This window comes from Scyliorhinus canicula, chromosome 2 (assembly GCF_902713615.1).
Source record: "Scyliorhinus canicula chromosome 2, sScyCan1.1, whole genome shotgun sequence".
Taxonomy (NCBI): Eukaryota; Metazoa; Chordata; class Chondrichthyes; order Carcharhiniformes; family Scyliorhinidae; genus Scyliorhinus; species Scyliorhinus canicula.
The window spans coordinates 110,082,513-110,106,004 of NC_052147.1; the positions used below are offsets into that span (position 1 = coordinate 110,082,513).

Genomic DNA, 23,492 nt, shown 5'->3' on the forward strand with positions numbered 1-23,492 from the left:
TCTCTCGCCCCTGAAGCGCCAAGGTTCAGGAAGCTGTCCGAGCCTAAGTCCTGGGACTGGACGGAAAGGTAGGTTTTCGGAGTCTCAGGGTGGAGAGGGTAGGGAAGGCCTGTTGGGAACAGAGGGGAGGGTGTGTCGGGGGGGGGGGGGGGGGGGGGGGGGGTGGGGAGGGGGTGGCTGATTGGGGTGTTGGAGGACAGACCGGTAGGGGGGTGAGGTTCAGCAGTCACCGAGCTTTGGACGGTTTGAAGGGACCCCAAAAGTCAGAAGAGGGTTTCGGATGGAGGTGCTCAGCCCCCTTCCTACCCGAGACTGGGTGGAAAATGGTCCTTAAGTGGCCAATATTAAAGGCCTCAATTGGGGAAAGGGTGTCAAAGGCTTTGCTTGCCCCAGCATAACTTTGCTGCAAAGTCAAGAATCCCATTCCTTCAATTTCATACACCCCCAGCCGGGATGTTTAAAATTCATAGCGGCTGGTTTAGCACACTGGGCTAAATCGTTGGCTTTTAAAGCAGACCAAGGCAGGCCAGCAGCACGGTTCAATTCCTGGACCAGCCTCCCCGGAATGTAGCGACTAGGGGCTTTTCACAGTAACTTCATTTAAGCCTACTTGTGACAATAAGCGATTTTCATTTTCATTTTTCAATTCTGGCCCAGCTTTTTCACAATCTAGATCAATTAACTGAATTTAGCTGCCATAGTGGGATTCGAACCCTTACCCCCAAAGCATTAGCTAACAATACCACTACACCACCATCTCCATTTTGGTATAGATGGTGCAGGATGGAGAAGAGGTTGTTTTGAAGGCACTGGGGTCATTTTAATCCAATGGATTGAATGGGAAGTAGTTTTACACCCCACCCAGTATTATTCTTCACTATTGGCAGTCAGTAAGGGTGTAAACCTAGTGTTCCACCTGACTCCATGGGTGGAATTCTCCGCTCCCGCGCGGCGTCGGGAAGGCCATCGTGAACTCAGCCGAGTTTCACGATGGCCTCGGAGGCCGTTCCTCGCACCCTAGTCACCCCCCAGGGGGCTAGGAGCGGCGCTCTTTAAATCTCGGCTGCCGGGCCTTGACGTTGCGTCAAGGCGGCGCCCCGAGAATGACGCATCGGCGGCGCCTAAGTGAGGTCAGCCGCGCATGCGCAGGTTGGCAGGCTCCAACCCGCGCATGCGCGGTTGCCGTCTTCCCCTCCGCTGCCCAGCAAGACGTGGCGGCTTGATCTTGCGGGACGGTGGAGGGGAAAGAGTGCATCTCTTGGAGACGCCGGCCCGACGATCGGTGGGCACCGATTGCGGGCCAGCCCCCTCCCGAGCACGGCCGTGGTGCTCACTCCCCTCTCCGCCCCCACAAGCCATAAACGAAACTTTGGCGCCATGTTCACGACGGCAGCGACCAGGTGTGGTTGCCGCCGGCGTGAACAGGTCGGGAACGCCAGGCCGCTCAGCCCATCCGTGCCGGAGAATCGCCGGTCGCCGTGAAAAACCAGTGCGGCGTGTCATGAGTCGCCCAGCCCTCCCGCGATTCTCCCACCCGGCATGGGGAGCGGAGAATCGCGCCCCATAACTGCCAACAGGCAAGTTAGATTAAAATTGTCGCCACAGAGTCTGACTGTGTATAGTAGCCTCAGCTCTAATCATGAGGTAACAATTACAGCTTGGTATAGCAACTGCTCGGCCCAAGATCGCAAGAAACTACAGAGTGTGGTGAACTGAGCCCAACGCATTACACAAACTTGCCATCCTCCCATTGATTCTGTCTAAACCTCTGCTGCCTCAGAAAGGCAGACAGCATTGTCAGAGACACCTCACACCCAGGCTTTGCCTTCTTCCAGACCCTACCCTCAGGCAGAAGATACAGAAGTCTGAAGACCCGCATATCCAGACATAGGAACAGCTTCTTCCCCACAGCTACAAGACTTCTCAATGACTCTCCCTTGGACTCTCCCTCCCTGTAAGAATACTATTCACAACACCCTATGCTGCCCTTGTTTGGCCTTGTTCCGCGCTGTAACCAATCAATATTTGTTGATGCACCATTGTCAATGTTCTCTGTTGATTATTCTTTTGTCTGCTATGTACATACTGTGTACGTTCTCTTGGCCGCAGAAAAAAACTTTTCACTGTACTTCGGTACATGTGACAATAAATATCAATCAATCAATGACTGATCCATGATTCTTTCACAATCTTCTCATTTGATAGTGCGGTCAGTAATTCGGCGAATGCGCAATGTGGTTCCTGCGACTTATTACATCTATAATGTCGTCAGCTTTCACGTCAAGTGAAAACCTTTCAGAAAGCAAAAATGTTAAAGATCACCTCGCTCTTAGTTCTTTTAACGAGGAGAATCCTGCCTCGAGCCTGACATCCAGTCGGTTGCCAAGTTAATCATTCTGTCAAACTCCCTCTGATCTGTGCTTAAACTCCAGCAAACTCCCCAGCCCGCCCCTACCCCCCAAAGTCCCCAGCCCGCCCCTACCCCCCAAAGCCTCTGCCTTAGTCGTTGGAGCAGATATGGGGAAGCCTGAGGCATGGAAAAGGTTTTCTTCCTCAGTATTGTCTCTGGGGCTGACATGGTCAAGATCAGTCGCAGTTTGTAGCATGTGGGTTTTGTGTGTGCTCACCCTGACTCCCTGTCACAGGCAGTGCCAGGGCTCAGTGAAAACACACAGGAACCCCTCCCTCATGTCCTGAGACTGACTCCAAACATCTTCTCATTGGATGGTGCTGGGAAAAGAGTGTTTCAGCTAGATTGGTTACTTCATGTCACGGCAGGAATGGACGGGTTAATCTAGATTGCACAGAGACGATTCAGCACAATGTATCAACAGTTCCTGAAAGGATTTTTTCACAGAAAGCAAGAACTGTGGTGCAGAACCTGTTTCACAAACGGCCCAAGTACTTTGACCAACCAGCGATTTTGCACTACCATTAGCTCAAGAAGCACGGAGAGCAGCTTGGGTCATTTTCCCAGTATATTAGATATCTGCTAATCCCTTCAAACAAACAAAGACTGTGCTGAATAAATAGGCTTGACACGAAGTAAATATTAAGTGTGTGAGCCTACAGGAACACTAGTTGATGAACACCACAACCACAAATGCCCTTTGCTTGCACACAACAACAAGCCATGTCACTGTTCTCCTCAGGCAATATAGGATTCCTGCTCCATGTGGATCTGCACTTTGTGCAGACCGGTTAGATGTGACTGCAAAGATTGGAAACATGCAAATGCTGACCCTTGAATATGTAGCCTACAGCAGTTTTTTAAACGAGGGTCACGATCCACCGGTGGGTGACGGGCAGGTGTCGGGACGGTCGTGGAGCAATTGGTTGTGACGTTCCCGATCCCGGGAGAAGTGCCCAACTGCCGCAACCGCTTTTTTCAAATGTCGGCCATAACCGGGCTTTTATGTTGCAAATGGCTGCTGCCCGGGCGTGCGTGCTCCCTCAGATGGATCCGAAAGTGCGCAGCCCGGAGCACAGCGGGGCAGACTGCCTCCTCATGACATCAGCACACTGTCCCACTACTGTCTTCCCCTGACATCAATGCACTGCCCCTGGACCAAACGTATTTTTAAAAAGGACTTCCGCTGGCAGCCATGGTGTGAGTGGTCGCACACAGGGCAGCGACTGCTTGAAGGTGTAGAAAAGAGCTCTTTTTACCCAAAATTGGGTGCAACTCTGACAGAAAAGTGAGGCTGAAGGCCGGAGGAGATGTTCCTCCTGGAGTGGTATGTCTGCTGGTTACCAAACTCGGCAGAAGAAGGTGAAAGACCGGGCCAAGTAGTTTGAAGAGGCCTGTGGTGCAGCAGCCAGTGGAAGGATGGCAGAGGGGAAGGGCTAGTGCAAGTAGCAAAGGACCTGGCACCACATCTCTTGGGGGTGTTTAATGAGGCTTTGGAGAAGGGGAGCTGCTGAAGACAAGACACAGAAATTGATCACATGAATACTGGAAAAGGGGAAGGCCCCGTTAGTAAGTGGGTCATACAGCCCCATATCGCTGTTAAATACAGGCGTGAAAGTGCTGGCTAAGTTGGTGGGGGAAAGGATGGACGGTTATGCCCGGGGGTGGTTGAGGAGGACCAAACAGGCTTTGTAAAAGGCAGGCAGCTTTCCAGTGATATAAGGAGGCTGTTAAATTTGATCATGACCCCGTCGGGAGTTCAGGTACCAGAGGCAGTGGTGTCAATGGATGCGGAGAAGGCATTCGACCAGTGTAGTGGCGGTTTCTGTTTGTGCTCCTGGGAAGGTTGGGGTTTGGGCTGAAGTTAGTGGCATGGGTGAGCCTGTAATATGTGACACCGAGGGCGAATGTGCAGACCAATGACATGAGTTCACAGAACTTTGAACTACACAGGGGAACAAGGCAGGGTTGCCTGCTTTGCCGCTGCTGTTTGCGTTGGCTATAGATCCTCTGGCAATGGCTCTTAGGGGGTCGGCAGAGTGGCGAGGGGTTACGAGGGGACGAAGGGAGCATTGGGAGTCGCTCTATGTGGGCGACCTACAGTATGTTTCAGACCGGCTGGAGAGCATGAAGCGGATTGTGGTCTTGTTGGGGAAGTTTGGGGCGTTCTCGGGATATCATTTAAATGTAGGTAAAATTGAAATGTTCCCTGCGAATGAGTTGGGTCAGTGAGCCAATTTGTGGGCAATGCCATTTAAGGTGGCTAGGGTCAGGTTTAGATACCTGGGGATTCAGGTAGCGAGGGAATGGGCGATGCTTCACAAATGGAATTTAACAAAACTGGTGGAGGAGACTAGGGAGGATCTCAGAGGTGGGACATGCTGCACTTGACTTTGGCATGCAGGGTCCAAGTGGTGAAGATGAACATTCTGCCGAGGTTCCTGTTCATATTCCAGACACTCCCGATCTTTATACCGACGGCCTTCTTTCGGAAACTGGACACAATTATTTCGGAATTTGTGTGGGCAGGGAAGGGGCTAAGAGTTAAAAGACCCTGTTCCAGCGGCAGAGCCAGCAGGGAGAGTTGGTGATGCCGAAGCTGCTACATTACTATTGCGCGGCGAACGTGGCTAAGGTGAGGCGATGGTGGGAAGGAGAGGGGGTAGAATGGGTTAGGATGGAGGAGGAATCCTGTCGGGGGTCCAGCTTAAGGGCTATGGTAACGGCGGGCGTTGGCAATGACACTGAGCAGATACTCGGAGAGCCCTCGGTGCAGTCCATGGTGAAGATCAGGAACCAGCTAAGGAGGCACTTTAGGATAGAGGGGTTGTTGTTGTCAACACTCTTGTGTGAAAACCATAGTTTCGTGCAGAGGGGATAGATGGCACGTATAGGAAGTGGAGAGGTGGGGCTGGTTAAAGTGAGGGATTAGTATCTAAAGAAGGGTTTGCCAGTATGAATGAATTGAAGGAGAGGGTAGAGCTCACTAGAGGAAGTGAGTTTTCGTACCTGCAGGGAAGGGACTTTGTGTGGAAGGTTTGGAAAGAGTTCCCCAGGTTGCCGAGGTGTTGGTGCGACTGTTACTTCCAGATGTGGAAGGGGAGGGCAGGAGTGGTGACATATACAGGTGGCTGGGAGAGCAGGGAGGTGAACAGGTGGTGAAGATTAAGGAAATGTGGGAAACGGGAGCTGGGAAGGGAAATAAATTGGGGAGTATGGAGTGAGGCGCTATGAAGGGTATATGCGACCTCCTCATGCGTAAGGATGAGCCTGATACAGTTCAAGGTGGTACACAGGATGCATATGAAGCAGGCAAGAATGAGTAGGTTCTTTCAGGGATGGCAGACGAGTGCAAGAAGTGTGGGCGGGGACCAGCGAATCACATACATATGTTCTGTGGCTGTGAAACGTTGGAGAGATTCTGGGCGGGAGTGTTCGTGGTGCTAACAAGGATAATGGGGGAGGGGGGGGGGGGGGGGGGGGGGAGATTGAGCCGGACCCTTTGGTGGCGATATTTGGGATATCGGAGAAGCCGGAGCTGATGGAGGCAAGGAAGGCCCATGTTGCCACCTTCACCTCTGATTGCCCGGCGATGAATTTTATTAGAGTGGCGATCAGCAATGCCACTGGGGATAGCAGCCTGGCTGGGGGACTTAAATGACTTTCTTCGGCTGGAAAAGATCAAATATGAGTTAAGGGGTTCGGCGGAGGATTGTGAGGCAAGGTGGGGGATGTTGGTGACCGTGTTGGAGGAGTTGTTCTCGCAGGGTGGTGAGGGGGAGAGGAGGGGGGGGCAAAATGAGGGCAAAATTTGTACAAACTGTATAGTTGGGTGTTGGGAAGCTTGTTTCCCGAATTGTTTATGCGTTGAAACTTTTCATATACGTTTGGAATAGAATACATGAAAAAACATTTTTTTAAACGGCAGAACCTTTTCGCCAGAAGCAGCAGCAGAGAGCAGGTTGCACACCCGGGGCGGCACTGTGAAGCAGTGGGTTAGCACTGCTGCCTCACGCCGCTGAGGACCCGGGTTCAATCCCGGCCCGGAGTCACTGTCTGTGTTGAACTTGTACATTCTCTCCGTATATGCGTGGGTCTCGCCCCCACAAATCAAAGATGTGCAGGCTAGGTGGATTGGCCACACTAAATTGTCCCTTAATTGAAAAACAATTATTGGGTACTCTAAATTTTAAGAAGTTGCACTCCTGGCACTTACACATGGGTGCGAGATCAAGGAGGAAAGATTGGTCCATTTTACAGCTGCCAGCAAGCAAGCAACAGAACTGTGTGAAGAACTGAGGAAGGATCATTTTGTAATAAGGAAGAGAGGGCCGGAGACACGAATAGGCCAGAATCTCACAACTGAATCTGCTGGAGAGAGCTTCTTATGAGAGTCCATGGCAGGACAAAGCAGTGCTGGTCTGAGCTCTAGGACACCTGACAAACAACCCATTAAGAAGAAACCGAAATCAGGAACGTAGCTGTATAAAGGTGATTTTTTGAGGTATGGCTTTAATAATTGTGCCAATGTAAATCAGGTGCAAAGCCCGTGTGTGTTATGTGCAGGTACTGGCAATTAAAAGCTACAGCACTGACATCTACCCGGCAATGTGGAAAGTAGCCTAGGTGTGTTCTGTTTCACACGAAACAGGACAAATCTAAGCCAGCCAATTACCGTTCTTTCAGTCTACTCTCCATCATCAGCAAAGTGATGGAAGGAGTCATCAACAGAGCTATCAAACGGCACTTACTCAGCAATAACCTGCTCACGGACGCTCAGTTTGGGTTCCACCAGTGTCACACAGCTCCTAACCCCATTACAGCCATGGTTCAAACATGGACAAAAGAGCTGAATGCCAGAGGTGAGGTGAGAGTGACTGCCTTTGACATCAAGGCAGCATTTGACTGAGTATGGCATCATGGAGCCCTAGCTCCATGCTTGGAGTCATGCCTGGTACAAAGGAAGATTCTGGTGGTTGGAGGTCAATCATCTCAGCTCCAGGACATCACTGCAGGAGTTCCTCAGGGTAGTGTCCTCGGCCCAATCATCTTCAGCTGCTTCATCAGTGACCTTCCTTCCATCATAAGGTCAGAAGTAGGAATAGTTGCGGCTGACTGCACAATGTTCAGCACCATTCGTGACTCCTCAGATAAATGAAGCAACCCATGTCCAAATGCAGCAAGACCTGGACAATATCCAGGCTTGGGTTGACAAGTGGCAAGTTACATTCGCACCACAAGTGCCAGGCAATGACTATTTCCTACAGGAGAGGATCTAACCATCGCCCCTTGAATTTCAATGGCATTGCCATTGCGGAATCCCCACAATCAACATCCTGGGAACTACCATTGATCAGGAACTAAACTGGACTAGCCACATTAATACTGTGGCTATCAGGGCAGATCAAAGGCTAGGAACCCTACCACAAGTAACTCACTCCTGACCCCCCCAAAGCCTGCCACCACTACAAGGCACAAGTCAGGAGTGTAATGGAATACTTTCCACTTGCCTGGATGAGTGCAGCTCCAACAACACTCAAGAAGTTCAACACCATACAGAACAAAGCAGCTTGCTTCATTGCTCCCCCTTCCACAAATATTCAAGTCATCCATCACCGACAAACAGTGGTAGCCGTGTGTACCATCTACAAGATGCACTGCAGCAACTCCCCAAGGTTCCTTAGACAACACCTTCCAAACCCACGACCACTACCATCTAGAAGGACAAAGGCAGCAGAGACCTGGGAACCCTACCACCTGAACATTCCTCTCCAAGTCACTTACCACCCTGATTTGGAAAAATATTGCCGCTCCTTCACTGTCACTGGGGCAACATCCTGGAACTCACTCCCTAAAAGCACAGTCAATGACAGCAACAGACCTGCATATCCAGGCATAGGAACAACTTCTTCCCACAGCTACTGGACTCCTCAACAACTCTCCCTCAGACTGATCTGTTCCTGTAAGAACACTATTCACGATGCCCTATGCTGCTCTTGGTCATGTATTGGCTTTGTTTGTCCCCTTGTTCCGCATTGTAACCAATCACTATTTGTAGATGTACTATTAACAATGTACTCTGTCAATTATTCTTTTGTCTACTATGTACGTACTGTGTACGTTCCCTTGGCCGCAGAAAGATACTTTTCAATGTACTTTGGTACATATGACATTAAATCAATCAATCAAAGGCATTTGAAGACTAAGCATTGCGAGTTCTAGGATGTTTTTCAAAGGATGCAGCAAGAGCTTAAATCGGCAGATGAAGTCCTTCGTAGAAGTGTAACATTGAATGGCAAAGCAAGTGAGATCGTGAGGACCAAGCAGGTTCACCTGTTGCTTTAAAGGTAAGCAAAAATAGAGTTTCCCAAAGGTGATTTGGAGTAGGTCTTGAAGGTCGGCTGGCGTGGGTCCCGAAGGTCAGCTAGTTGGTAAAAATGGGTCCCAGGAAAAAAAGTTTGAAAAACACTGGCCTACTGGATGAAAGGTCATGGAGGATTGAGTCTTGACTCACTCCCAATTCTTACACATATTGACTTAAATGGGCTGCCAACTCATTATCATCTGTTTAAAACTCTTACACTGCCAGAATTACCCCACTGAGTTCGATAGCAGTGATTTACTCTCCAACAATTCCAATGATATAAGTCAATGACAAGTTAATGTATTTATAATAATCTTTATTAGTGTCACAAGTAGGCTTACATTAACACTGCAATTAAGTTACTGTGAAAATCTCCTAGTCGCCACATTCCGGCGCCTGTTCGGGTACACAGAGGGAGAATTCAGAATGTCCAATTCACTGAACAGCACGTCTTTCAGGACTTGTGGGAGGAAACCGGAGCACCTGAGGGAAACCTACGCAGGCACAGGGAGAACGTGCAAACTCCACACAGACAGAGATCCATGCTGGGAATCGAATCAGAATCCCTGGAGCAGTGAAGCAACAGTGCTAACCATTGTGCTGCCATGCCACCCATATTTACTGACTTGTTATTTTGTCGTTCATACAGGGGACTCAATAGATAGAAAAGAAAAGAATTTGCATTTATATCATGCCTTTCACATCCTAAGGCGGTCCCAAACAGATCACAGCCAACAAAATGATTTTGAGTGTAGTCACTGTTGCAATGGAGAGAAATGCAGGAGCCAATTTGCACGCAGAAAGATCCCTCAAACAACAGTTTCTCATCTAAACGGTGGCAAATCTGAGCCTCAGTACTGCCCTGAAGTTTTCAGCCTAGATTATGCGCTCAAGACTTTGAAGTGGGGCTTGAACCCACCACTCAAGAAGTTGGGCATGCGACCTCTGAGCATTATTCTCCAACAGCACACAGTGCAAATGAACCATGCGTTCGTGCAATGGGTCACGTTGTGTTGGTCCAATCTCACTTCTGATTACATGACACAATCATCCCATTTACCATAAAACATGAATGTGTCTTCATCGAGACAGGATAATTGCACTTGTGTGGCTCTGAACAGTAACGTAGCCTGAAGGTACTTCCAACTCGGTTTTAAGATTAAGGTCACCTTAAACCACATAATTTATGGGTGGAACATTGGCACAGTGTTAGCACTACTGCTTCCCAGCTCCATGGACCTGGGTTCAATACTGGCCTCGGGTGACTGTCTGTGTGGAGTTTGCACTTTCTCCCCGTGTCTGCGTGAGTTTCCTCCGGATGCTCAGGTTTCCTCCCCAGTCCAAAGATGTACAGGCTAGGTGGTTTGGCCATGCTAAATTGTCCCTTAGTGCCCAAAAGGTTAGGTGGGGTTATTGGGTTTTGGGGATAGCGAGGCATGGGCTTAAGTAGGGTGCTCTTTCTAGGCGCCAGTGTGGACTTGATGGGCTGAATGGCCTCCTTCTACACTGTAAATTCTATGATTCTATAATGTGCTACGAACTTGTCACAAACCTATGTGTTAACACTCTGGCACTCATAGCGCTGGCCTCAGACTCCATAAACTCTAACTTAGTCAAAGCCCCACTTATCATATGCTGCACAAAGACCCACTTATTCTTGGCTTCCATTCTTCCATTGCATTCATTTCAGAATCTTAGTCCCACTGTAAGTCCTTCCATGGCCTTGTCCCTGTCTCTGCAATATCCTCCAGCCCAATTCCCCCTCCCAAATGGACTCCAGCTCTCTGTGCACCCACTTACAGCAACTCACCAGAGGTAACACGGCCTTCAACCAACTGTCCCTAATACATGAAATTGCTTCTTTTACCCTCCTCGCCGCGACTCCTCTCCATCTTTAAAGGCTTCCTCAAATCTCAGTTTCCTGATTGATATTGGCTCAATCCTCCTGATCACTTTTCCTGGCTGAGCATTACTTCACAATGCGGCCATAGACAAAGCTCCTTAGCAACTTTTGTTTTAATATTAACGGTGCGATGCAAATACAAGCTGGCCTTATTATTAGTCCCTAAACTGTGATGTGACCCTAAATGTATAAAGTGGGAGCACTGCAGAAGTGATGGTGAAATGGTCACACCTCCAACTCTGACAGAAACACAGCAGTATTGTGTAACTAGTACTCTGTGACTACCAAATTGCTATAAGAACATAAAACCATGCAAAGTAGGAGCCATCGACCATTCAACTCCTCATTCATATACTTCATATTCTACCTCAACTCCATATTCCTGCCTACTCTCCACATCCCTTAAGTCCCTGACAGACCCAAAATCTGTCAATCTCAATCTTGAATATACTCAACGATGAAACGTTCGCAACGCTCTGTGGTGGACAAGTCCAAAGATCTCCAATACAATGAGTAAGAAATTCCAGCCCTAAATATGCAACCCGTTATCCAGAAACTGGGCCCCCTTGTCCTAAATTGTCCATCCAGGGGACGCAGTGTTTCAGTGTTTTCCCTTTCAAGCCTCTTCAAAAACCTTTACATTTCTATCAGATCACCTCTCATTCTGCTACACTCCAGAGTGTATAGGTCTTATTTACACCACCTCTCATCATAGGGCAACCTTCCCATCCCAAGGGCCAATCTAGTGAACCTTCACTGTACCAGTCCAAAGATGTGCAGGTTAGGTGGATTGGCCGTGCTTAATTTCCCCTTAGTGTCCAAAGATGTGCAGGTTAACTGGGGTTGTGAGTATAGAGTGGGGGGTGGGGTGCTTTTTCAGAGAGTCAGTGTAGACTCAATGGAATGAATGGCCTCCTTCTGCACTGTAGGGAGTCTATGGTGCCACCTATAATGCAAGCATATCCTTCCTTAAATGTGGAGACCAAAACTGTGCACAGGTGTGGTTTTACTAAAGCGCTGCATCTGTAGCAAGATTTATTTATTTTTGTAGTCCAATCCTCTTGCATAAAGGCAAGTGTGTCATTTGTCTTCCTAATTGCTTGCTGTGCCTGCACGTTAACTTTCCCCAAGTGCACCCAAGTCTCTCTGAACATCAACATTTAGGAATGTTATGCCTTTTCAGAAACATCCGGTTTTTCCTATTCTTGCGAAAGTGAATGACTTCCCACTTGTCCATAATATGTTCCATCTATGAAGAGAACTGACAGGAAATGATTTATGCAGAGTTTATATCTAATAATATTACCAGCAGCTTGGTTTAACATCCAGGCCATTCCCACAAATCCACTTCCCCTCGACAAAGACAATGAAGAAGGGGACGGACAGGATTTTACTGCAAGAAAGTATATGCATATGTGCTAAACTCATGAAAAAAAATTCCCCTGCCTATGGCTTGTTGAATAATGGCTTTGACTTTCATGATATGGTGTGATGAGTGTGCGGTGTGTGGGTGCAAAGAAAATGCATCGAGTGGAGAAAATAAGGAAAAGGGCAAAACTTACTTATAATATTTTAAGAATCTCACAACACCAGGTTAAAGTCCAACAGGTTTATTTGAAATCACTAGCTTACGGAGCACTGTCCCTTCATCAGTTCAAGGAAACTTCACCTGATAAAGGAGCTGTGCTCCAAAAGCTAGTGATTCCAAATAAACCTGTTGGACCTTAACCTGGTGTTGTGAGACTTCTTTCTGTACCCACCAAAGTCCAGTGCCGCATCTTCACATCATGCTTACAATACTTTGTCAATGCAGAGCAATCGAGCTGAGGACCTGATGAATTGGTCTTCTGCAAAATCAGCGATGAAGGTGAATGGGGAGAGAGTGATCATATTGAATGGCGAAGCAGGCTCAAAGGGCTGAATGGCCTACTCCTGCTCCTATCTGACACAATTGTGTCAAATTCCTCAGCCCGATTAACCAAAACATCAGCCCCGTTTAAAAGGTTTGTTCACAGAGCAGGCAAATTAATTTCAGAGGAATGTACGAAGACATTTTGTTATTCATACACCAAGAGTTTGACTTATGCGATTGAACCAAATAAGATACATTGACCAACCTGAAGCAGTGGTGCTTAGGTAATTGCAAGCTTGGATTTTAAAAACAGAATTAAGTGTGAAAGGTTCCGAGGGTGTTACCGCAATAACCTTTGCTCCATTGTGAGTCCATTGGGAGCAAAGTATGGATTGAGTTCCCCCACTCCCCCCACCACATTTTATAGATTGTGATTATTAAAATGGAACTAAGGAGATGCAAAGCAAATTCGACTGGGAATATATATATATATATATATATATATATGGAGATTTCACGAACAGGACACATCCATATTCTGTTCCCAGTCTTCCCAGCAAACTGACGCTCAATTGTATTTGGGTGGCATTGCACTGTTTGCTATGTATCTGCGCATATCACTAACAATAATTTCCGAGCATCAAAATTCAGTAAAAAAGAAAACCTTTGGAGAACCATGAGAAATTTGATGCACAACAGGTACATTTTCCATGGCCTGGTATTAAAGAATGAGAATGGGACTACTGATGATTCTGTGGTGCTGGGGTTGAAAACATAGAATCCCTGCAGTGCAAAAGGAGGCCATTCGGCCCATTGAGTCTGCACCGACCCTCCAAAAGAGCATCCTATCTAGGCCCACTCCCCTGCCCTAACCTGGTAACCCCACCTAAATTTTTGACACTAAGGGGCAATTGATCATGGCCAATCCACCTAACCTGTACATCGTTGGACTGTGGGAGGAAACCGGGGTAACCGGAGGAAACCTATGTAGACATGGTGATAATGTACAAACTCCACACAGTCACTCTCGGTCAAATCGAACCCGGGTCCCTGGTACTGTGATGCCACTTGCCCACTCCTTTTATTTGCTCGTTGCAAATTCCCATGGATCTGGGGACAGGTTGAAAATACCCCCACCCAGAGAACAGCAGATGCTCTGCAATGTGTAATACACCACACTTTTCTCAATTTAGTCCCTCAGCCAACACTGAACTTCTCTTGTACCCACTGTTGCTGCGAGTCTAAAAGGTGCTGAATCAGGCTTTGAACCGTGCCCTGAAGAGAAAGAAGTGCCATCTTTGAATTATTCCTCACCTTTTGCCAGCAATGTCTGGCCCAATGGATAGACTCCATCGCTAAATTACTTCCCCCCAACAGAGATGGGCCCTCCAGGTTGTGCCACACCTGTTGTGGGTGCACACCAACAAATGCAAAAGTTTCTCATACCAAGATTTGGGCACTCTAGACCCATCTGTAAAAGCTGTGTAGAGGTATTTCAAGATATCTCTATAATATTAATTTCCAATAAATTAATAACCAGCAACATTTCTTTTAGAGCCTTTCTTTGTTGGGTGTGGAGTTTGATGGAGCACGATGGCACAAATGGTTAGTACTGCTACCTTTCAGTGTCAGGGATCCAGGTTCAATTCCAGCATTGGGTGACTGTCTGTGTGGAGTTTGCACTTTCTCCCCCCTGTCTGTGTGGGTTTCCTCCGGGTGCCCCGGTTTCCTCCCACAGCCCAAAGATGTGTGGGTTAGGTGGATTGGCCATGCTAAATTGCCCCTTAGTGTCCAAAGATGGGCAGGTTAGATGGTGGTTTTGAGTTACGGGGATAGGTCAAGGGAATGGACCAGAGGTAGGATGCTCATTCAGAAGGTCAATGCAGACTCGATAGGCCAAATGGCCTCCTTCTGCACTGTAGGAATTATATGGTTTTAAAGGGTTCACAGTCCACATTCTGTAGCAAACAACATTCAGCAAACTAAAGAAAATACTTAGCAAACTGAAGGGCAGCATGGTAGCATAGTGGTTAGCACAGTTGCTTCACAGCTCCAAGGTCTCAAGTTCGATTCCTGGCTTGGGTCACTGTCTGTGCGGAGTCTGCAAGTTCTCCCTGTGACTACATGGGTTTCCTCCGGGTGCTCCGGTTTCCTCCCACAGTCCAAAGATGTGTGGATTAGGTGGATTGGCCATGCTAAATTGCCCCTTAGTGTCCAAAGATGGGCAGGTTAGATGGTGGTTTTGAGTTACGGGGATAGGTCAAGGGAATGGACCAGAGGTAGGATGCTCATTCAGAAGGTCAATGCAGACTCGATAGGCCAAATGGCCTCCTTCTGCACTGTAGGAATTATATGGTTTTAAAGGGTTCACAGTCCACATTCTGTAGCAAACAACATTCAGCAAACTAAAGAAAAATACTTAGCAAACTGAAGGGCAGCATGGTAGCATAGTGGTTAGCACAGTTGCTTCACAGCTCCAAGGTCTCAAGTTCGATTCCTGGCTTGGGTCACTGTCTGTGCGGAGTCTGCAAGTTCTCCCTGTGACTACATGGGTTTCCTCCGGGTGCTCCGGTTTCCTCCCACAGTCCAAAGATGTACAGCTAAGGTGGATTGCCCATGATAAATTGCCCTTAGTGTCCAAAAATGTTAGACTGGGTTACGGGGATAGGGTGGAGGTGTGTGGGCTTAAATGGGGTGCTCTTTCCAAGGGCTGGTGCAGACTTTATGGGCCAAATGGCCTCCTTCTGCACTGTAAATTCTACGATAACTATGAATATATTTGATCCTGAGCAAGTTAATGGCGATTGGATACTCGCTGTTCAGTGCAAGGAACATGTGAACACTCTCACCTGTGTTCGTTGTAATATTGTGGGAGAAAATGCAGCCTTCTGAGTGGATGAGAATCTTCATAATTCGTGTTGAACAATGTGATATTATATTGTCCTATTCATTGTTGAACTAACAAACGACATTGACATTTCCCCTGTTTAGGAAAGCCGTCAGCTGTGTGATGAGCATCAAAAGACCATTATCATATGTACATCACAACTGGCTGCCAGCTCAGTCAGGTAGCACTTTGGGCCTGAAAGTTGTGAATTCAGGTATCACTCCAAATGCTTTAGCCTAAAATCTGGGCTGGCACTCCAGTGTAGCACAAAGGGAATGCTACTCAGTTCGAGGTGCTGGCCTTTGAATGTGATGTTTATCCAAGGGCCCATCTGTCATCTTCTGTGGACGATGAACATAAAATGGCAACATTCCAAAAATGGGCTCCTTTTCATTATTTCCCGTCTCTCTTGAGAGCACCAATACATCGGCTATAGGGGCATGGGCCATTGGCCAGCATTTGGTGTTTTGCGAAAGCAGTCACTTTGACTGAGCTTCGAGAATGAAGATCAGCTTACACTTCAATAATGGGGGGCTGGACGTGGTTAAAACAGACAATTATCACGGCCACGCTCCACTGTTGCCATCCATAAATTAGCACTTCCCACTGAGAAAGAAATGGGCGGCATGGTGGTGCAATGGTTAGCGCTGCTGCCTCACTGCGCAGAGGACCTGGGTTCAATCCTGGCCCTAGTACACTGTCCGTGTGGAGTTTGCACATTCCCCCCCTCTGTCTTTGTGGGTATCATCCCAACAACCCAAAGATGTGCAGGGTAGGTGGATTGGCCACGCTAAATTGACCCTTAATTGGGGGAAAAATTGGGCATTTTAAATTTATTTTAAAAAAGAGAAAGATTTGCATTTATATCGCATCCTCCCTGACCACTGGGTGTCCCCAAAATGCTTTACAGCCAAAGAGGAGATCTTGAACAGGAGCAGATAACTCCCCCCACCCCTCTCCTCCACTAAGCTGTTATTACACCTCAACTCATCTCCTTTATCCTATCTGGACAGTTGCAGAGTGGGCATTGTGCTGCTGCTTTACCAGAAAGAAATCCATGATGAATTGAGAGTCAAGTACAAATGGTCCCCGAGGATTTTCTCCCTTTCCTTTTGTTTCCCCTCGGGATGTGGGGCACCCGCTGGTTAAGATCCGTCTTTAATTCCTCTGAGGCAATAAAAATCAACCACTTAATGCGATACTGGAATCAGATGTCGGCGAGGGCAGACAGGGGTGGCAGATTCCCTTGTCTGGATCAGAGCTCACTTGGACCTTACGGCAGTCCGGCGGGGTTTCTGCTGCAAGATTTATTGAGCTCCTTTTCCAACACTTGTCACAAGAAGGCCCAGATCTCTGGGGTGTTTGTTAATCCAGCCCAATGGGCACTAGATAACCTATATGTCCTCAGCTGCAACACCGACTACCAGAGCAAATTGCCAGGACTATATTGTGCGTTCATTGGGAATAGTTTACTGAACCTGCAATGAAGATTGACTATATACAAATTACATCGAGTTACGCAGCACATAAGCAAACCATCCGAGCCAAGCGGTATACGCCAATGATTACGCCTCACATGGACCCTTATTTCATCTCACACTATCAACATGCCCTCTATTTCATTCTTTGTCTTCCACTTATCTAGTTCCCCCTAGATGAGCACCTCAGACACTTCAGAAGATAGCAAGTCCGCCACTCACTTGAGCATATAGGCAAAGCTTTTTGTTACAAAGTGTTTGACGTTTCCCCCACAATCTCTTCCATTGTGTGGCGGGGCACATTGTGTGATCTGGACACAATTTCACACTCGGTTCAGCGGCACCGCGGGTTTTTATTCGCCAAGTTTAACTGCGTCTGTCATTTCAGCACAATTCTGAAGGGTTTGAGAGGATCCGTCACTCCTGCACTCCCCCGCCCCCGTCCCAGCAGAACCATGAAGGACAACTTAAAGAGTGGGTGTTCTGTTGTGTCTGCTTTCCTCTTAGATTCCGGCTTAACTCTCCACTGTGAAATGTAATCTTTTACAACTGAAAAGGAGCCGAGTAAAGAGACTGAAGCAGAAACCAAGCAGAATTGACAGGAGCACCACATAATCTTCAAGGTCTCTAATATAATTACTGGAAGTAACACATTATTCAGACAAGCAACTAAAAAGCTGCAGCTCCCTCTTAAAAATCCATGTTATATGTAACCTGTTAGACATCGATCCCCCTTGGAATTTTCCTTGTTTCCCATTTTAATAAGAGAAAAATATTAATTGCCTTGTATTTTATATATAGGCTTACTTTTTTTTTGCACTATGCTTTTTTAAAAACTCTTATTAAGTGTCGACTTAATCCTTTCAATGCTGTATGCTCCAATGAGTTTGCAGCCTGTGATGAAAGTCTACCTCATCGCAAGTTATATCCTCGACAAATCCCATTTCATCTCTTGACAACTAAAACATTCAGGGCAGACCCAAAAGTCGAAAGGTTGGTCTCAGAAGATATAAGTTGGCAAAAAGGCCGCACGTCAACAGCCTTAGCGAAATCAATATTGCAACGGTTTACTTGTTATGCAACTTCATCCAGAACAAAACCAGTTTCGTATTAAGGCGCATTACTGTTTACTGTATTGCAGTTTACAAACGCTATCGACAGCACAATTGACTAAAAGGATTCCCACATACACACCGTCATCTAACATTTTACCAATAGCTCCAGTGGGGGTGTAAGTGATTTCTGTTCATTTTTACAGACTCGACAAGCGAAGTGAAGTGTCACGTTTGAAAACGTTACTCTAAATAATATTTGAGATAAGAAAATATGTGATCCTATGTAAAGATGTTGAGGGGTCTTAACAGGCTGGATGTGGAGAGGATGTTTCCTTTTGCGGGAGAATCAAGTACTGGGGTCACTATTTAAAAATAAGGGGTCGTCCATTTAGGAGAGATGAGGAGCATTTTTTTTGCTCCCTGAGGGTTGTGAGTCTATCAAACTCTCTTCCTCAAAGGGTGGCGGGAGCAAAGCCTTTTAATATTTTTAAGACAGAGGTAGATAGATTATCGATTCACAAGGGGGTGAAAGGTTATCAGGGGTAAGCAGGAATGTGGATTTGAGGTTACAATCATATCAGCCATTATTTTATTGAATGGCGGAGGGGCCGAGGGGCCTACTTCTGTTCATCATTCTTAATGTCTGTTCATAAAAATGTCAAGACTCCCTCCCTCTTTGTATTAATTCAATCAAACTGTCTCTGATACACAAACTGATAATTTAATATGTTGCTTGCCACTGCAGAGAATGGTAATAGGAACAACGGGATTAGGAGCAGAAGTAGGCAATTCAGCTCTTCGAGCATGCTTCTCCATTGAATCAGATCATGGCTGATCTCTTCCTGACCCAAAGATGTGCAGGTTAGGTGGATTGGCGATGATAAATCGCCCTGAGTGTCAAAAAGGTTTCTGGGTTACGGGAATGGGGTGGAGGCGTGAGCTTAAGTGGGGTGCTCTTTCCTAAGAGCATGTGCAGACTTGACAGGCCAAGTGGCCTCCTTCTGCATGTAAATTCTATGATAAGTTACTATGGTCTCAAATCCATCTCCCCATCTGTTCCCCATATCCTTTTAGGCCGTTTTGTATCAAAAATATATCTATCTCCCTCTTCAAACCATTTAATGATTCAGATAGGGTAGCACGGTAGCATTATGGATAGCACAATTGCTTCACAGCTCCAGGGTCCCAGGTTCGATTCCTACTTGGGTTACTGTCTGTGCGGAGTCTGCACATCCTCCCCGTGTGTGTGTGGGTTTCCTCCGGGTGCTCCGGTTTCCTCCCACAGTCCAAAGATGTGCAGGATAGGTGGATTGGCCATGATAAATTGCCCCGAGTGTACAAAATTGCCCTTAGTGTTGGGTGGGGTTACTGGGTTATGGGATAGGGTGGAGGTGTTGACCTTGGGTAGGGTGCTCTTTCCAAGAGCCGGTGCAGACTCGATGGGCCGAATGGCCTCCTTCTGCACTGTAAATGCTACGATAATTCCACCGCACTATGGGGCAGCAAGTTCCATGAATTCACCACCCTCTGCGAGAAGTAGTTCCTCCTCATCTCAGTTCTAAACCTACCGCCTCTCAACCTATATCTGTGACCTCTTGTTCTAGATTGCCCAACAAGGGGGCAATAATGAATGATGATATTGTTTATTTAAATATGTTACAGATATATTTTCCATTAGATTCCAAATGACAGCAAAGCTATTCATTTTATATTCATCCATCTGTTGTAACACTGGCAAAGCCAGCAATTGTTGTCTATCCCTAATTGCCCTTGAGAAGTTGAGTGGTGAGCTTCCTTCTTTGTTGCAGTCTATGAGATGTAGGTACACCCACAGTGCTGTTAGGGAGGGAGTACCAAGATTTTGATGGAGCAATGAAGGAATGTTGATACAGTTCCGAGTCAGGATGCTAATGTTCTCATGCACCTGCTGCCCATGACCTTCTCGGTGGCAAAGATCATGGGTTTGGAAGGTGAGTTGCTGCAGTACATCTTGTTGATGGTACATATTGCTGCTACTGTGCACTGGTGGATAAGGGAGTGACTTATTATGGTGGTGGATGGGGTGCCAGTCAAGTGGGCTGCTTTGTCCCGGATGCTGTCAACTTTATTGATTGCTATTGGAGCTGCACTCATCCAGGCATGCTCCTCACTTGCACCTTGGAGATGATGAAAAGGCTTTGCGGAGTCAAGGACTGAGGCACTGGCTACAGAATACCCAGCCTCTGACCTGCTCTTGTAGCCACAATGTTTATGTGACTTGTCTTGTTAGGTTTCTTGTCAACAGTGAAGTACAGAATGTTGATGCTGGGGTGATACGGTAATGGTAATGTTGCTGTCAAGGAGAGATGGTTAGATTCTCTCTGGTTGGAGAATGTCATTGCCTGCCACTTGTGTAGCACAAACGTTACTTACCACATTCAGCCCAAGCCTGTATGTTATCCAGGTCTTGCTGCATTCAGGCACAGACTATTTCCTTAACTGTAGTTAAGAACGGAACTGAATACTAAGCAATCATCAGTGAGCACCCCAACTTCTGCCCTTGTGATAGATGAAGCAGCTGATGAAGGTTGAGCCAGGGCAGTTCCCTCAGAAATGTTTGATGCGGTGCCCCAGAGTTGAGGTCACTGTCCAATGTATTGATCCAGGTTGTGTTTTACCAAAATGCATGGAGAACCGTTCATCTCGGATCAGATGGGCAGAGAGAACTCAAGATGCCCAAAGGAGAGGATTGTTTTACCATAAGTGATCTTAAAATATTTTGTGTGGGGCAGTGTAGCTCGGAAATGACTCCCACCTTGTTTCACCATTGTGTTTCTAATGCTCTTCTGAGTAGCTACAAAATTGATCAGGATAAGCTTGAAGCAAATCTGGACTCCCCTAGGAGTACTGATGGGAGCGAGAGGGTTAAGGTGTATTGCAGACAGACAGAATTAAGTCGAAGTGATTATCAAGAACCCAGAATGAAGCTTCAGGAAATGCAATGGGATCTCTCGGGTGTCTCTCTCTCTCTCTCTCTGTAAGTTTGACAGTAACAGATGTAAATAAAAAGGGCTGTTTCACTCTATGGTCAGGTCAGTGTTAAAATGCAGAAACTGTTCAGATAGAAAATATCCATTCGTTGCACAGCCTGCGTGAACCGGGCATCTGAGACGAAGGAAACTTCACTACCAGAAATCTCAAATCATGTCCCCGAAAATAAGTATTTCGAAGTGAAGAAAACGTGGATAATAAACAGTCTGCGCTGATTTCCTGCCCAGAGTTTTAAGACTTGCAATTTTGAGAAATTACTTTCGGGTGCATGTCTTTTTAAATGATTCTTCCCTCCTAACCCGAGCATGATGTAAAAGTGTTTAACTGATAAAGCAACATCATTCCTTTTCGTCGTTGCCTTTGAGGGTTTGAAACTAAACATCACAGGGAGAGTGGGTCTCTCCACATAGCCCCAGTTTATGTTTTTTTTTCGCTTTGCTTGAGAGAAAGGGGGGGGGGGTTTCCAAGAGCCACTTTTACGAGCCGTTCAGTGGAGAATGCGGAACATGGGGGCGCATGAATCCACCCAATCGGGTAATTTGGAAGAGGAAAGTTGAACCCTTTGTCGCGAGGCCGTCAGGGAGTTGGAGGGGGGGGGGGGGGGGGGGGGGTTGCGTGGGGTTGCTACCTGGAGGGTAACACGAGCGGTTATCCCAACCCGTGCGCTAGTTATCTGTCCACTTCCGAGGGCAAACTGAAATTGGCATCTGGTTAATTGCACCATTCTCTCATGTCGGTTTCACAACCGGCAGCAATGACATTTTCCCCCAAAGCAAATCTGGAATGAAGAAGTACAACGTTTCTCTGGGGGAGGAGGGAGAGGGGAGGGTGGAGAAGTTTGGGCGCGGAATGTGAGGAAAGTGTGTTCGTTTTCGGGTCTCAGCCATCTCCAGATATGCCGAGCTGATTACAACCCTGAAGAAATGCCATGTTAAAAATTACAGCAATTTCTGTGTTATTATTGTTCATTGCCAACTGAAGTCAATTGCGCAGAATCTCATTTTATAGTTGTGACAATAATAAATATTTTTTTTAATGTTTTCCCGTCTCGGGATACATTCCCAGATACATTCTCCTCTCTTGCGATACATTCCCTGATTAATTTTCCCCTCCTGCGATACATTTATCCATATATATTTTCCACTCTCTGGATACATTTCCAGAACAGGACCAATTCGTTTAAAATTAGAAAAACGCCTAGGTAGAAAGGGAGTGGGACCATCTGCTCGGGGAAGATCTGCTGTGCCCCCACCCACGGCCCGGTTAGATTGGGAACAAGCGCTTACTGCTCTGATACAGCGGATAACAGCGGCTTGCCTCATCTTGCATCAAAAGCGTTTCAAACTAGGCACACTCCGTTTGAAGTTACAACACATGCAACTTCCAGAATGCTCTGCAGCCTTGTTACCTATTCCTCCTTGTGAATGACCGGTATCACTCGTTTCGAGATGCACTTTTGGTTGTTACAAAACAGCAACCCCCACCCCGACACTGGAACATTTCAGATCTCTGCACCTTGGGATTCCCGAGAGTGTGTGTGGGGGAGGAGGAACAGGTGTCATCAGACAGCCGACTGGCATTTGAAGCTTAAATAGGCAAACATGATTCAGACAAAACAAACAAAAAGAGAAAACATAAGAAAAAAAATACATTTAAATCCCATTTGCTCAACAAAAGACTGCTTGCGAGACTGTCAGATGATGGTGAGACGCACTTACCCTTGGTCCGCTCGATCTCTGGGAACACAACCCTGGTAGAACCGAATAAAGCGGAATAAAGTGTATCAGGACAATAAGAGAAAACTTCCTGAACATTTTTTTTCAACAAAAAAAAACAACAAAAAAAGCAAAAAGGTCACACGAGTCCTCCTGTATATTGTCAATCAGAGTCCCAGCCCCGGAATCCCTTGTTGGGGACCTAACAGACCGTGCCAGTGTTCGCGACTAGCTTTCTCTGTTTTTTAAACACGCCAAAAATGTGTTAAGCAACCACTCATCTGGTCTTTTCTTCCCCCTCCCTCCTCCTCCTCCTCCTTCCTTCACACCCCCCCCCCCCCCCCCCCCACAACCACCCCACCCCCTGCCAGTGAAATCTCTTAAATGTGCCCCGCTCCTGGGTAATAAAACGCAGCAAACGTGCATGCGGTTCCCGTTATAGGCAACTTCATCTGGGCAGAATTCCAAGTCGCGGTGACTGACAGGGGCAGCCCGGCCAATACATTGGCTCCTGAGCGGGCCGGTCAGCAACAATAGAATTGGAAGGAGCCAATCGCCACGCGGGTGGGCGGGGATTTCCTTGGCATGGCCAGAATAATTGGTATCGCAAAAAAGAACTACACACCAACAACAACAAAAATACCCACCCCCCCCCCCCCCCCCCCCGCCCCCAAGAATGATTCAGGTCTCCAAAACGAAACAAAATGCGAGAATCGCTGGAGCTACGAAATGTTGCTACATCAGTGCCTCCTGCACTAACCGCTCCGGTGCTGTTTCACCTTGACATTTCGACTCAGT

General features: G+C 47.1%; 1 protein-coding gene across 3 annotated transcripts in view; it reads right to left on the bottom strand.

Moving 5' to 3' along the window:
* The window catches only part of smoc1 (SPARC related modular calcium binding 1), a 288,182-nt gene extending 265,191 nt beyond the window's left edge, over positions 1-22,991 (bottom strand). The window contains exon 1 of one of the 3 annotated variants that reach the window (XM_038784692.1): positions 22,698-22,991. In XM_038784692.1, the coding sequence (XP_038640620.1) occupies positions 22,698-22,793 (96 nt within the window). In that variant the 5' untranslated portion in view covers positions 22,794-22,991. The remainder of the gene's footprint in view (positions 1-22,697) is intronic. The other 2 variants (XM_038784682.1, XM_038784701.1) reach the window with 2 other exon arrangements.
* Positions 22,992-23,492: the final 501 nt, after the last annotated feature.